Source organism: Centropristis striata, chromosome 18, assembly GCF_030273125.1.
Source record: "Centropristis striata isolate RG_2023a ecotype Rhode Island chromosome 18, C.striata_1.0, whole genome shotgun sequence".
Lineage (NCBI taxonomy): Eukaryota > Metazoa > Chordata > Actinopteri > Perciformes > Serranidae > Centropristis > Centropristis striata.
The window spans coordinates 23,365,420-23,382,649 of record NC_081534.1 but is presented as its reverse complement, the minus strand read 5'-3'; the positions used below and the strand labels follow the sequence as shown (position 1 = coordinate 23,382,649).

Genomic DNA, 17,230 nt, shown 5'->3' with positions numbered 1-17,230 from the left:
AAGGATGAATACCTTCATAAAGCAATTTTGGCAGGAAAGAAGAAAGCCATCACTCGGAAGTTGCTGCAGGCAAGCTTGCCATCAAAGATCGAATGGATTGCAATTGCCAAGGAAATATATGATGGGTGTATTCTCCAAATCCATAGATCAGTTCAGACTTCAATTTTTGAGCCACAGTTTGGTTCATACCTCATTTATTTTTGGCGGCGGTTGAATGAGAAAAAGAGGAAACGCATAATAAAACACTTCTCTTACATTTCCCTCAGGATAAATAAAGCATCCATCCATCCATCCATCCATCAGTTTAAACAGTAAAATCGCAATATATTGTATCGCAATACTCACCATATCGCAAAATGCTTAAAATCGCAATAAGTATTGTGATAAAATCGTATCGTGGGGCCTCTGGTGATTCCCACCTCTACCATCCATCCATCCCTCCCTGGTAGAATACCTTTATAATTAATCTTTACATATATTAACTAGATAAAGACACCCATCTACACATGACATGATAATTGACTTTGTCCTTTTGTAAACTTAAAAATTGACCACGAAACCAAAAACACATTGTCGCTGACCAAAGATTAGGATTTTTTAACAATTTATAAAATACTGAAGAAATGGACTATATTCACCTAAAGATGTAATTTACTGTCTGGGTAGTTGAAAAACCTTGATCTGAGCCAATGAATGGCTCATACAAATCCATGTTCTTTTCTTTGCTTTTTTTTTTAAACTTGAAAAGCTTCAATATGATGCTTTGAGATTAGTCACGAGGGTGAGTAACAGAATATGTTCATTTACACAAAATATGGATCGGGATGCTGTAATGACACTTGAGTCGATGGAGTAGAAAGACAGGTAACGTGAAGCCTGGCCTCTGGCCTCTGGAGAGCCAATCAGAGCCAATCAGAAGGCCCCATTCTTCTTTTCTGAGTCTTCAAAAAATCACTACTAATGAATGATGATGCAACCATTACTCATTACCCTTTTCACACAGAAAGCTTGGTCAGATTATCCATAATTCAAGCTATCTATGTATACAATACTCAAGACTGTTTAACTTCAGTCTTGGGCGGGGCGCTGCTATGCTTTGTGGGATTGCTTCATGTTTCCATTTTGTTCTTTTCCACCTCTCCACTCTTCCTGCCACACAATAATCACCGTCTGCCTCTGTGCTTGCTTTCAGAGAAGGTAATAAAACTTGCAAGGCTGTATATGCCTCAGTGGTACACAAAGACGTGCTCAAGAATTGACTGTGTGGGCTGATGAATAAGCAGTTGTTGCCTCCTTACATGTCTGTCCATCTCTCTCTCTCTCTCAGACAGCAGCTAAGGAGAGATTTGAAAACCGACACCGAGACAGAGTGAGGTCTGCTGAGTGCTCCTCTGCCAGCAAAATTCATCTTTCGGGGAAATATCAGAACGTTCTCAAATGGCAACAATGATTGTCTGTGTTCTCCCACACAGGGAGGAGTCAAGAATCTGACTAGCTGGCTAGCTTCGGAGGAGAATGAGTGACTGTGCCCTGCTGCGGTCCTCTCAGTCTGTTGTCGGTGAGTGGTGGCAGGCTCATGGCTACAAAGCTAGGACAGTCACTGAGGTCACCTGGCTCTCAGAGGAGAAGCCGGCGTGACCAGAAAGCTCACTGCGATGAGTCTGTTTGCTCGCACTCAGACAATACTCTCAGACTGGGCTGAAGAAAAGCACACAGAGCATTGAGACGTGCATTGTGCTGATAGAAAGGAAAACAACAAGAATGTGCGATTGCACTTAGGCACAGTGTGGTGCTTTGAGATAAAAGCTAATGTCAGCGTGCGGACGTGCTGGAAATTACAATGCTTACATGCTGATGTTCAGGAGGTGCCAGGTTCATTTTACAATATTACGATTTCATTTAGCAGATGCTTTTATCCAAAGTGGTGTACATCTAAGGGTTCATACAGCACAGGCAAGGATTTAGTCGGAAAATAACAATGTGATTAAGTGCCATGAGGCTATGCTTGAGTCCAATAGGATATAGGTGCCAACAGAGGTAATGCAAAGTGTGCATAGGTTGCATAGAAGAAAATCAATGTCATTAGGATTCATCCCTTGGGAACCATGGATGCCTGTACGCAATTTTGTGCAAATCAATAGACGCTATGATAATTCAATACATAAGTTAAAACTTTACTTTGTCCAGCTTGTGGTCCCAGGAGAAAGCCAGGTGATCACCAAAGTTAATTGGATTCATCTAACCCAGTGCATCAGATAATTTGTTCCGATAACTATTCGAGAAAGTGTTACTAGACCGTTTAAAAAATACTTGGCATATGATTGGATAAACTATCTGTCTATCACCTTTTATCAGGGGCTACCTTCAACCAGTCGGATCAATGAACGAGCAAAACCGTTTGGCGAATCGAACTCTGCTGAAGCAAATCGGGATAAGAGTGAAAACATCTTTTTGATCAAGAAAAGCCTTTAGTGCTGCTCATTGCTCTTCTTTCAATGAATACATACTCTCGTCTTTAGGAGCTGTCATTGCAATTTTATAAAGACAGCTGCCTCCCCAGGTCTTCACACAGACCTAAACCACACCTGTAGCTGTCAGTAGCTCTTCACAGAATGCTTATTAGTCCAAACCAATGGTGACATGGTGCATCCAAACCCAAAGGCATGAATTCAAGCCTGAACAAAATGGATTACTGTGTGATCTTGTATTTTTTACATGGTCTAGTGATATCACACAAATTCAGCTGCAATGCAATATAAGGATTCATCCTCTGGGGACCCAACCAATACATGTTTGAGACATTTACTTAAAATAAAAACTGTCAACAGCTTGGTGGCATTAGAGAAAATGTCAAGTGATCACTAAAACCAGCAAAATTTGCCCTCTGGGTACCAAATCTGTACATACATAGATACATATGTACAAACTTTTGTTGTAATCCATCCAGTAGCTGTTGAGATTTTTCATTCTGGACCAAAGAGACCAACTGAGTGAGGCACGTTGCCTTTCCCAGAGCCATACGGCTCAAGGCTCTCTGGCTAAAATAAGATTGTTGGATTCTTTTAACTCTGCCAGAAAATCGGTTTTCTTTTCATAAATTAAGCTTGTATGATTACAAAAAAGAGGGGACATTGTCTCAAGCGTGTATAAAACAAAATCCTTTCTTGACATACATTCAAAAGAAAACTGTACAAACACAACATATCTAATGTTCAAACTAATACAGGCTTTTTTTTTGTAGATATACATGAATTCTACTTTTATTTGTTTTACACAGCTTCCAAACCTTCTTTTTGAATCAGGGTTCTTTTGTTATTTCACATTGGGGTTGTACCAATGCTATAGCATAGAGAGAAACACACACACACCAAAGGCTGTAATGACCTCCATGAATTGATTGTCTTTTCTAGTTTGAGAATGGTTTTTCAGCAGAGCTCTAATGTTTACCAGGATGAGGGCTCGGATGAGCTCCAGTGGATCTGAATAATTTATGTAGCAGAGGATGACAAACATAAAATGAGAGAAAACACGATTGGTAGTAGTGTTTTTCTTACAGCAAATACAAAATAGTGGCATTGGAGACAAAAAAGTGCACGTAGGCGCTGAAGGTGAAAGAAGGAACATTTGCACACTGTAGCAACACTATTGAGACAGGCATTGAACCCCGAGGCGAAAAGGAAATGCGAGAAAAAGATGGGGATTGTAAAGGAGAGATTAAAGTATTGCCTTTGACACCGACGCACACGGCAACTGTACACGTGTGTGTGAAGTACTCCAGTGTGTCACAAAATGATAGGTGCTATTAGACTCATCAGGCAGAGCGTTTCCCTGGCAACAGTGACTTACCCTTCTCCTCCGACTTTGGTGATCTTCAGGCGAAAGTCCACGGAGTTGAGATTGGGAGGCTTCCACTTGAGGATGTCATCACACCTCCCGGCCTTGTATCTCTGCAAGTGAAGCACCCCGAAAAAAATATTAATAAGCAAGATGTTTTTGGTGTTAAATACATATTAAAGCTGCTTTAATGGAACAGGGTTAAGACTGTGTCTCTGTGTGTAGTAGTCAGCCTTAACGCTGCAGACTTAATGACTGAGTAATTTGCGAAATTTTAGGCAACAGTCACAGCTAATGAGCTGAAAGCCCTTAAACAAATTAGGTTCTATTATGATACACTGTTGGCATCTAACTATCGAGAGCAGCAAGACCTGGAAACGAATTGATTTTAGGTTAATAATTACTCTCCGGGTATCAAGTATGTCATGACATGCAAACAAAAAAGAGAGCTTATAAAAGCAGCAGTGCAGAGATGGATTAACATGATTATAAGTAGAAACGGCTCGGTTGGAGCACAAGAATAGATGTGTAAATAGGCTCATATGCTGACACATTATGATTCAACATGATTACATTACTCACATTACCACTGTTGCTTCAATGCAACACACAACACAACCGAACAACATGCTTTCCTCCATCACTTTGATTATTTATGCGTGGCTGACATTTCGGTGGACATGAAACAAGTGCAGTGGAACATGAGAAATGTAAAGGCATGACGGGTGGAGGCGGGAACAGATGACCAGCCTCTCTGTCACTGTCAGGTTGCCCGGTAACAGAAGTCTACTCCAGGGAGAAAGTGTGGAAAACAGCCGGGATTCCTCTGGAGATCCTGGGTTGTCACAGCACATGACCAAAATAAGGGGGTTCTCTGCTCAACCCACGCATGATCGTATGGCAGGATGAACTTTGAATCATCATGGGAAGAAAGAAACCTAACACTACTGCAAAAAACACCTACTCCAATGTTCCACAAATAGGGCGCCAAAAGGAAGGAATCCTTAAACCGGGAAGTAAGTTAGCATTGTAGCACCCTGGGCAGTATCTTCTTAAACTCAATGAGGCTTAGAGTTGCAAAGGGATTGACAATTTCCAGAAACTTTCCGGGGGAAGTTAAGCTTTGGGATTTTGGAAATATTTATTTTCTTTGAACAGCAAAAAGATGAATGTTGAGTTAAATATTACCTCTTACTTTCATTCCCATAAATTCCCATTAATTCCCATGGAAACGTTCAACCCTTATGAGGATTTTGAATGGGTTGGTGGTTAGATGCCTGAAATAACGTCTATGGTTAACATAAGGTGAAGAGATATTCGCATTTTGTTGCACGACATAAGATACATTTGGAAAAAAGCTCTTGTGTCCTTAAAAAGACGGTAGCCAACAAGTGGCTAAATGAGACTACAGTGATTGTCGGGGACATTAAATGTCATTGCGCCAGACACGGAGAGGAACTCTCTCACTAGTGCGACTTATCGGCTCTAGTTGTGTTTTTTAGTGCTCTTGCAAACTCTTGTAGATTGTGGATTAGGTTAATAAACAATTTATTAGGCTAAGGTTTTGCTACCTTGTAAAACTGCAGGTTAGCTTGTTGGAGAGCGTCTGAAGCTAACGGTAATGGTGTTGAAGTCATGAGAATGTGGAGTAATTAGCTTTTTACTTTTGGCGGCTGCAAAACAGCTTCAAACATCATAAAAGTGGTGTTCATTTGTGAAGATTATCCTGCTGAACAAAACGTGTCAGCATCATAACATGCGTTTGCCACAGAGCTTATTTTCTACAGTAATCCAAAATCCAATGCAACAATCCCTATCTATCTCAATAGACCCCATGGGGATGCTACTTCCAGGTTGGCCTTCAAAAATAAGCCATTTTGTTTGCTCTTTTTACTGAGGATGAGTCTGTCTAGCTGTTGAGGGGTGGCTGTAGTTCAGGAAGAAGAGCAGGTTGTCCTTTAATCGCAAGTTTGGAGGTTTGATGTCAACGACTTCTTGAATAAGACGCTGAATTCTAAGTTGCTCCCATTGAGAAGGCCAGCGATTTGGATGGCAGCTCTGCCGCCATTTATGTATGAATGTGTGTGTGAATGGGTGAAAGAAATTGTAAAGCGCTTTGTCCGCTAAGGTAGAAAGGTGCCATATAAATGCAGTCCATTTACCATTTGCTGGGATTTGCTGAATAGCATGAAAATCTTGTTTTTTTGGGAGGTTTCAATCTTTTCAGAGTCAAGCCCAGTGACCCGAGAAATTAAACTCACGTTGTATGATTGTGCAGCCCACGTTTTTACATCTGAAGTTCAGTGCCAGAGCAGAAAATAAAGGGCTTTGTGTGTTCGAAACTAAGTAATAACAATAATAAGAATAATGGCCTGAATTTGTTTTATGCCATTGAAGGTACCCAAGGACACTTCACATATATACAGGCTGAACAAATACCACACTAACAAAAAATGAATGTAGCAGTTGTTTGGCAGGAATAAAAGGATTAACTAAGTTCAGAGGTCTTGGTAGATTTTCAGTAGGGCTTAAAAAAATATCTAATTGCAATTATTTTGACGGATTCTGCAATATGACTCAGAATATTAGACAAAATTTTTGCACCATTTTCTCATTCTTTATTTGACCTGGAACCAAGTTAGCACAACCAATGGGTTTCTTGGCATACTTGTTTTCTTTCTAGTAGATTGAATGAAGAGTTCACAATTATGTGTGTTTTTTCCGCAGCTTGTTTCTTGAGCAAGTTCTGCCAATAAACACAAATATTGCTGCGGTCAAAGCCTACGTAATGCAAGGTGTAAGAGGCCTTTGTGAGTGTATTGGTGTAGATTGTGAATAGATATATCATATTCAATTTCAGGTTGGAGACCTGAGTTCACAGCCGGTTTTATTCCCATGACCTTTCTCCAATCCAGTGCTTTAGTTGTTTATTATGAGCCATAAATACTGCAACTCTAACCATACTTTACTTGCCCAAGCCACGTTCTTCAGCTATCTTAAGGCAGAGCAGATGGTCACACTGAGCCAGACGGCAGCCTGCTACACAACACAAGAGCCACAGACTGAACAATAACCCACATTACCTTTCCTAATAAAGTCTCTTCCTCACTTAATTCACAACAAGATCACATCGAAACCTGCACCATAGCTGGCTGAACAAGTGGCCAGACAATCATTCGCAGGTTAAAAGGGCACTGCTAACGTCAGTTTTCAGGCTGGACGGCTCATAGACATGCCTGGAAATGTCACATCGGCTGGTTAGATGTTGGTGTAGTCCTTATTCTAGGACAAGTTTGTTTACTTTGTCTGTCATTCCCAATGGTTAAACACTGACACTCAACCTGCCAGCTGCTGTCAATCAAACACGTCCCTCCAGCCAACTGAGACGAAAAAGTAACATTTCTAAAATTTCCCCAAAGACCTTTTATTTCTTTTTTTTAAAAAAAGGATCATTACTTGAGTTTGACTTTAACGTACTGCGTGGGCATCATTATGAAAATGAACTGATTTGCTGTTGCAAAAAGTGGAAATTTTACTTTTATAAACTGGTTGAATCAAGGGCAGTTTGACTTTGTCAATTTGGGTGTAAAGTGAAGGGAACATGAGTGTGGGGTGTCCTTCTGCTTTGTCCGCTGCAGAGCTCTCGGTGTGGGAGGCGGCCTTCATGTGCCTTTGAAAGCCGCTCACTCCACAAAGGCTATTCACCGCAGTTAGCTGGAGAGCAGGAAAAGAGGGCAATAGAGCCCTTTTGAAGAACCTCGACAGAGTACATCTTTTCTTCTGTAAACGTGGGTGTGGAAAGGAACATTCTTCAATGCAGTTAGTTATGCTATGCTGCACAGGCATCAAAATAACCTCTTGTAAAATGACTTGTTCCTCTTTTTCCTGTAGCAATAATGCAAAATGTAATATATACATACGTCAAGAGACACTACAGTTAATCCAATTACTTCAGAATCGAGCTGAATAAAATAGAAAGAAATAGGGTATAAACTTCGAAAGAGATTAAATCTATAGGCAAGAAGTTTTTTTGTTTTCGCTGTGGTAAAACAATAACAGCAAGTGAACCTCTATTAGGAATGAATAGTCGAACCCAAAAAATCCACTGCCCTGAGGATCTGCTGTGGCTTTCTAAAATGTTTGTGCTACATTTGCAATCAAAGTGAAATATGCTTTATCCAAGCCTGCAGAGCCATAGCAACAACCACATGAAAACCAAATGAGGCTGCTGATTAAATAAATAGGCTACCTTCAAATTCATTCCTAAATGAAAAAGTGCTGCCCGTTGCACCGGCACTTTCATTACTATTGTTAGCCGTGTCAATAAGTGACTGCACATAGAAAACAAGAATTTTATTATCGGAGTGCAAAACAGACCTTCAAACCCGGCCTTGCATTCAGGAACACATCTCCCATCCATCAAAATCATTTTCATGTAATGATGTTCAGTTGCATATAAATTGCCTGCTGTTTCAAGTTAGAAAGTCAGCGGCAGCAGACTGAGGGGAGGAAAAACAGAGGGAGACAAACAGCTTGATTTCTTCAATTTTTTTTCAAAAGTAGATCATAAATGCCAAAACAAATGACTGTAATTATTGTGGAACAAATCAATTAGTTGAACTGTCTTCAATGCTGAAATAACTCTAAACTTAACTATGATTTAAACATTTTCACGCCTTTGTAGACGTTACTAGTTTAATTAAAAGATTATTCTGCCTCTTCTATGAATATCATTGTACGCATGCACATTATACTGTCATTATAGTATGCAACTACATAAATATGACACAAACCAAAGAAGCCACCTAGACCAGCTCCTTTCTTATCAATTAATAAACCCCGCCCCCTCTCTCTTCCTCTTCCACTGCTGCTAAGAACACGCTCGACAAAAGACACATGGAGATGCAAGTTCTGATTAGCCAGGTGCTGCAGTGTGTATTAGTTTCTGGCAATATAGACTAAAAAAGCCAACAGCAAAGATTACTGCACTGTTACTGTTGGGATGCTAGGCATCATGCACCCAAATAAATAACACGAAAAATTAATCTGGGGTGGCTGTGCAGAGATTATATAATCCTTTTAACATTAAAGGAGAAATAGTTAGCTAGGATTCTGCATTAGCTGATTTAAGATTGTGACACAGTCAGGGTACCGAGTGTCGGTTTTACAGGTGGTGGATCGAACTTCCAAACTCCATCCAATGTTGAGTCCTTATCAATCTTTAAGAAGAGACTGAAGACCCAGCTCTTTACTGAACACCTTCACACTTGATCTACACAGATGACAATTATAAATAAATAAAATAAAGCAAACTTCGCACTGTTAGATCGCATGGCCCAAAAGCACTTACGTCCTAATAGACTCAAACTGAACCCATGGCACGTACTCTTGTGTTGTATTATCGCTCAAATGTACCTGGCTTTGGATAAAAGCATCTGCTAAATGACATTGTAGAATTGTAGATCCCAGCAACATATATTAACCAGCTTTTTTTTTTTCAACTATGACAAGCCGAGCACATAGCATTTCCAAGTACGACAGAAAAGGGGAAAGCTGGCCGAAGTTCTGCCGGTACCAAGCTGGATGTGGTCAGAGGTGCAACTGACAAGTTACTCCTTAAATTCCAAACTACTACAGGGTCATTGCAACCACTTTATTTCATCTACCCCCACTCCTTTCTGGCCATGCTTTTTATTTAGTATTTGTGATAAGGTCATGATTTATTCTCTGCTTAGACTTCTACTACTGCATGGAATATTTGCAATGTGTTTATTTAGAAACAAGCCCCCTGACACCCAGGACAGCCTACAGAGCACACTGTCAAGAGTTTTTATTGGGACTATTTATTTTGTGGAACGTTTTTCAAGTGAAAACTGTTGAGTAAGTGAAACAAATGTTTATTTCTGCAACCAGGATCCTTTAAGAGTGATCATTACTAACCTACAGATCTTGCAGTAACCTATATTTGATGCCCCTTGCTTCCGTTTCCCGGACTCCATCTTCTCATCTCTTGTTTTTAACAATACTGATTATAACAAACTTCTAAAATTGTGCCAGCTTTTAAAAAAAATACAAGGATGATGTGACTGCAGGCGTCACCAGCAGTACGGCTGTGCAAGCGCTGCTCGGCTGACTTTGCAGTTTTCTATTTCTACTTCAACTAAACCTTTTTTTGGTGACAAAGATAAAAACTCAAAGTAGTACACAAAACTGCCACCTAAGACTTTATAACTTCCATATGCAACTGAGTTTTCAAAATAGCTTGAATTGGCAAAAAAACCACAACACAGGTCACAGGAAACACACCAGCAATGCTCGTCCAAGCACGAGCTGTACTGTACATCACAGCTTATGAGAGAAGGCAGGTAGTCGTTCATCAGGCATCATGCACTACTCTTGTCAGCACTGCTACTTGACAGGTTATCAGACAGCTGCTTTAGGGATGCTACTGTGATAAATCTTCAATCGGCATCAGTCAGTTTGTTGCGATTGGTAAGACCAAACTGTAGCCCTTCCTTGATGTCAATACAGAGACATAAATAACCTGTGAGGAGGGACACCAACCATTAGAGTCCTGGGAGATAACAGCAAACAGACAATGTGACAAGCTATCGAACGGCTGTGGATCAGAGGATTTGTTACCCTTTTATAGTCCGGATATAGCCGTTGTGTATCTGACCTAGTACAATCCAAGTTCCACTTTGCCTCAAAGTATAGGGAGAAAAAACAGAACAAGACTACTACACTGTGCAGCTATTGCTCTTTGTACAGAACAGTAATCACACCAAATAGAAAAAAAAGTTGGATGGTTGATTAAAAAAAAAATTAAAGGTATGTCATTGATTCAAAAGGAATATGTGCTTGCAGGTGCTAACTCAACCATAAATGTTTTCAATGAAAAGGTAATTGAAAGCACCCAATTGATATTGGGTACAATGGTGCAAATGTGTACTGCAGTTTTAACTGAGTTTATAGCCACAAATGATTTGGCTGAGTCAGATCTCGGTACTGGAGTTTTAGTGAAAGAGAGCACATAGGCGAGGTTCAGAAGTGGGCTTTCTTTGATATTGCTAGAAAAGAAATGATAATGTTGTAATAGTGATGAAGATATTTACCTTGACCAACTTCGCCTGAGAAAAACTGTTACTGTAAACCCACAAATATATAACATTGTGTCATTATGAAACATTTTGGTAAAATAAAAACTAGCCTACATCAGCAGCCTGTGCCAACAGCATCATGTCGGTAAAGGTAACTTGTATGGCATTGAAAATGAATAAGGAAGCAACATGACAATGTGATTAACATAATATTATGTTTGTTTATAAATGGATAAATGGACCCACTAGACCAGGCATCTCCAAACTATTCCATAAAGGGCCATGCTGCTGTGTGTTCTTGATTGGTTCCAACCAACACATGATTCTACTGATCAGCTGTTTGAACCCGAAGATCAGCTGATTAAATGACTTCTGCCTGTTGTGCTTCTGCTTGGTTGGAAGGAAAACCTGCAGCCAAATGGCCCTTTATTGAATAGTTTGGACATGCCTGCACCAGACAGTGTGGAATTTACTGCTCAACTGAAGCCAGCACTGTAAGGCCCGACTAGAGTCAGTTGGAGTCAAATTCTGCGAGCAATAAAGGTTGAAAAAACAATCAAACAGCTGACAAGATATCTTGGTCTGGACTAAAGTGGTGGACTAAAAGAATTATATGTATCACTGTATCTATGATGGATGACTTCCATATAATGTTTAATCTTTGCTCTTGATATTCTAACACTTTGAAATATATAAATATACAGTACAGTAGCTGGAAAATTGCTGCGAATAACAATTTCCTTTGTTTACTGTTTTTTTTTTTAGACTTGGCTATAAATATTGTTACTTCCTCTCACTATTGTTTTGACTTTTATTTGAAACAATTTCTGCTTTTACACACAAATATTCATGATTGACAATTGACAATGATATGAAACATACAAAGAAACATGTACAATCTGATGCACAGCAAGTCATAAATACTTGAGCATCTGCTAAATATCAAAAAGCTGATTGTCTATAATTGTAAACATACCACCATAACCAAAGATAGTGAATATAAAACATGATAGGAGAGGACATCGAACAAAAGCTTAATAAATGTTTAAAGAGTGATTCTATTGAAGAAAATGCAGCTTGCTTGAGGGTGTGCTTCAAGATAAGTCCTTTGATTAGTCTTTTTTTTTCAAAGGCTCATTTCAATAACAGCTTTCTGCTCCGAGGCAGACTTATTGTTTAAGTGTGCTGCAGATTACAGACAAAAGGCTGGACAAGTCCAATAAATCTGTTCCCTGGAGAAAGGCTCCCTCTGTCACAGCTCAGAGATACTCGCCCGTTTCTTGAGAGCAACACTGACAGTGTGTGAGTGTTTGTGTTTTTTGGCGAGAGTGCAAAAAGGCGCAGTGACATTAAAGGTTTGTCTTGGAATAAACAAGGTTGAGTAACACAGGGAGAAGGGAAAGTCAAACAGTAGACGATAGAAGTAGATAACAGTGATAAATAGCAAAGTCCAGATGAAATAAAACAAATCAAATGCACCACAGCCATCGATGTGACCTCCGAAACTCACATCCTGTATCTGTATCGGATCTGGTATAAAAATATGATTCAAAAGGTCCAAAATTGATGAATCACAGCTTCTGTAGTGACTTGGATTTCTGAGTGAAGCTGAAATTATTCTTTTTTTAAATTCCCCTTTGTATTCTGTACAGAGATCACCATCTGGAGCGCTCTCCCATAAGCGATTCTACCATCTGTGGCAAGGGTTCTGTTATAAATTCAAAATCTTTTCCGATGTTCCCTAAACAAAGAAAACATATCCCAAGGACACCATGTGTTGGGTGAGATAACACCCCCGCTGACAGCGGGCTGCCGCAGTGGCAACCTTTGTACTCATATTAATGGACGTCCACAGTAGCAAGACCCTGCTGAGATTAACCCAGAGACAATGCTAATCCCATTCACACAAGGAGAGATTAACATTGCATTGGTTGGTTTAGAGATGGACAAAATCAATGACTTTGGCAACTATTCACTGTGTTATTGGCCCCATGCAAACATTAATGATTGGTAGTGGTGTTAGTGATTAAAGAATTTAAGCTTGTCCTTTTGTTGCTGTAAACTGCTTTGAATCGGCCTTTTATAAAACAATTAATATAGGCCAAAGGTACCAAAGTACCAAAGCAAAACTTTTAATATTCTGCTATAATTTAAAGGGAATTTCACAGTCTCGTAATGGTAATTTCCACTCACAGTTTTACTCAACTTGGCCTTTCTTTGGTTGGTACAAACGCAAGCTGAGATGATGCTAGACGGTAGAGTTAAAACACTACCACTGATTGGTCAGAGAGAACTGTTCCTCGAATAGTCACCAAGGGATATTGTCCATAAAAAACTCCATTTTTAAATTGCAAAAAATACCATCAAGTTTAAAAAAAAAATGAATTACAAATGACACCCCGCAACACCAGCTGCGGTACAACTCCCACAATATGCCTTTTCTGACCAGAGGAACACTTTCATATTTCAAAGATTACACCTCTAAGGACTTCCTCTTTTATTGTGTCTGAACTTCAAGAACTACAAACAATTGTACTTCTTAGAACGCCGTTCTGAAGGCTATTTTAGCTCTTTTTTTTGAGTAAGTACTCTCCCAGCACAAGAAGAATTACAGGTGACAGAAGTACATGTTGATTGGTCAAACACAGTACTGGCAACCAGCAATTTTTGAAAGCCCATTAGTCGTGTAAACAACAGACAACACATCGACAATTGATAAGCAACCAATTTAAAATTTGACTTTATGATGGCGCCTTATGAAGTGAAAGAATCTCCAAATAGTTTCATCCTGAAAGGGAAATTACTGTCTCAAATCGCATGGCAAAACTATTTTGTCCATGCAATGACTAATGGATTTCTTGATAAAAAAGGATTTAATGCTTAACACAGCCTTCACAGTTGGCTAAACTACTTTTGAAACAGAGCACTAACAGATAGACCCCCTAAAATCTCTCAATTCTTTTAACACTTAATGAAAATGCCTAAATTGAAGCAATTAAACATGATTTCTTCCTAAAAATGGCAAAAACAATGAAGCTGCCCCATAGGAGAATGTGCTTCTACACGGATAACATCAAGCCGTCACTCTCTAGGGGGTGGCATTAAGAGATCCCCGGCAATCCAACGTGTTTACTCCCACTGCACAGCATCCTTCACAAATAATGGCTTATTTACATAGGTTGGCATATCAAGAGGATCTCAAACAACAGCTACGGCGTAAATCAATAATCAAGTGACACAAGCTAAAGGTCAGCAAAATAAATGCATTTTAAAAAGTGCATTAGCTCTGGAAATCACACAATGCCAAAGTTTTTTTTACATGCAAGGTGACAGGAACAACATCAAACATGGATGGTTTACACACTGACTGCATGGCTCGTTATTTGTGACTCACTCTGTATACTGCAATAACAAAAGTGAATTCTTCTCTTCTTTTTTCACCCCCCCATAGAAGAAAAAATACGACTGAAAAGGGCCAAATAGCAGCAATGCCCCTCATTCCTTAGCTGGCTCTAGCCAATGTCCCCATCCACATCACACCATCTCCTTTAAAAATAGGTTAGTTTTGTATTACTGATTTTGCAGATGCTCCAAAGACTGTATGAGTGAACTTAGACGTCACCCATTGGTTTGTGGACTACCGTTTTCAAGCCTTGAGTTTTCCATTTTGGCCACTACCATCTTTGTTTGTTGGAGCCATAAGCAGGGATAGAACCTAATATTTGTTAAACACTGAGCTCTTGAGTCATCAAGCCCCTAAATTTGGTGTTCCAAATGTAACTTTGTATAGAAACAATAAAGAAAGTGAAATCTGCCGTAACTTTAAAGATAATTCTATAATTGTGACACTTTAATGAATTAAAAGACATTAACAGGATCACAAAATGTAATAATTATTTGACCGATATGTAAACTCAAGTTCTTTGTATGTTCTCTCATGGTCATGATCTTTTTCAGCACCCCTGAAAACACACTGTAAAGGGTCAAAAGTTTAAACATGAAAACAGGGACAACACCCAAAGTTAAATTCACAGATATATGTAGCCATGCCCTTAAGTATGCCCGGCTTAATATTACAGGATTCAAATTTCCCAAAATAAACAGTGTATTAAAAAAGACTTGGAACTGTTGATTAAGACCATAAACTTAATATGAAAATGTTTACTGAAGTAATAAATCAATGGAAAAGCCACAGACCTGTACACAATCAAAACTCTTTTTACAACCAGTGGAGTCGCCCCCTAGTGGCTGTTAGGAAGAATGCAAGTTTATGCACTTCCACATTGGCTTCACATTTCAAACTTTGAGTCTACGTCCACTTCTTTTATACAGTTCATGGGAGGAACTAGAAGAATAATGCTATCCGTGTTCACTGTTTTCCATTCTGACAGTATGTGGACAACACCTCAAAACTGCAACATGGACAGGACCTTTTCATTTTTATTTTTAAAATTCAAACACCAACACACAGTTGGACTTAGAACAGGACTTGTCAATGATGCCAAATATTTCTAAAAAGTCTAAAATGGTGATGGCGAGACCAACAAACTGAACGCATTAAACTTGCCTCTCCAGGCCTGTGCTTGTTATTACCATTTAAATGAGTCCCTGATGCTGTATTTAAGTGCATGCAGGGGCTGTCGTGATGACACCCCGGCCACTGTCACACTGTTGTTCTCATTAGCAGAGTGTGCTGAGATGCATGTAATTGAAGTAATTACTGTTGTTTTATTACAAAAAATCCTGCATGTTGGTGTTTGCCTAAAATGCTTTTGACTTTCATAAAACCAAAAACAAATGTTAATTGTTTAATGTAGATGCTGCAAAGTAAAGCCAGACAGTGTTGCATAATATCTTCTTTTGTAACGTCCCATCAGATGGCTGACTATTTGCATCACCATTTAGTCACATTAGACCTGCCAGCTTCTCCGACCCGGCCCATTTGCTTTAGCGACTGTGCAAACGGGAACCAGCTGCTGACCTTCAGGAGTTTGGAAAGATTTCCTTCCGTCGGATTCAGAAAAACTGCAGAAAAGCATCTTACTGAACGCTGATTTGATCACAGACAGCGGATTAAACTGAGCATGGCCAGCTTTAATTGGACACATGGAGAAGCTCTGTCTACGGTGATAATTTCTAAAATGAGCTGTGTATCGTACAGCAGTGCTGTGAAGTGACTTTCATCCAATTTGAGAATTATAGAAAAAGAGGAGGGAAAAAAAGCACCTGGCAACAGGATGGACTTGTTTAAAACACGACCTGTCCATGCAATCAGTCTTCCTATTGACTGAACATTTGCACATTGTCGCAGCTGATTCTATTCCTGCTTGTTGAACAGCAATCATTTCCAAAATTGGAAGAAAAAAAGCACCTGCCAAAACAAATCACAAACCCTGGTTAAAAATGTATCCCTAATCCATGACTGGGATGAGGGTGATGTTGTAGCAATTTTCTCAGCCGGTTCGATAAATGACATATACATCCCTACACCTGGCAGGCCACGGTGCTTTTAACACCTTTCCCCCCAGCTCTGTTGTTCATGATCGATCAACTTCACTGAAGCTACAGAAGACAATAAATCAGTGGCTGTCTGTATGAACGCTAGAGCTCTAAATCTAAAACCATTTTCTGCTCAGGACTGTGGATAATTTAGAAATTCAACACAGTCTCCTAAGAATATTCTCCAAAGAATCTCTTGCATAATGTGCAGCTAAAAAAGAAACCAATGATCGTACCCTATTTTTACATATTTCTTCCAGCAAATTGTACTATATTTTCCATACGGTTATATAAATCAGAACTGTGGAAATAAGGGAAGTAAATCTAATTAGCATCCACTCTTCTCTACACACCGAGCGCATTTTCATAAACAAGCTAAATCTAATTTCAGTTATCCAAATATAGGAAAAAGAGAAAGCGGAAAGATTATATTAAACAAATAACTAAACAGAGTGGCAGTACGGCACATACCTGCAAAAATAACAAATTTATGTTGCCATATTGAACAAGACACTGACGCATCAATTAAGCGGCCTCAGAGAGACGTCTGTTGCTTGGAGATGCAGATGATCTCTGCTCGTGTTGTGGTGGAGAGAAAGTGCAGCTGTGTAAACTTGCCTCCTCCAAATTTAATTTTCCAGCTCTCCGGAGAACTGTTGCTACGTGACGACTATTGCCACAGTTACACGCTATATGGTAATTACTTCACAAATCACAGAGACAAGCAAAGAATGGAAACGCTCAACAACAACAACAACAACAAGAGGGAGAAAACAGACTCATTTATTAGCTTTCTT

General features: G+C 39.4%; 1 protein-coding gene across 1 annotated transcript in view; it reads right to left on the bottom strand.

The window, feature by feature from the left end:
- The window catches only part of rngtt (RNA guanylyltransferase and 5'-phosphatase), a 128,189-nt gene that overhangs the window by 21,551 nt on the left and 89,408 nt on the right, over nucleotides 1-17,230 (bottom strand). Inside the window, exon 13 of the mRNA XM_059356476.1 lies at nucleotides 3,847-3,947. Within this exon, the coding sequence (XP_059212459.1) occupies nucleotides 3,847-3,947 (101 nt within the window). The remainder of the gene's footprint in view (nucleotides 1-3,846; nucleotides 3,948-17,230) is intronic.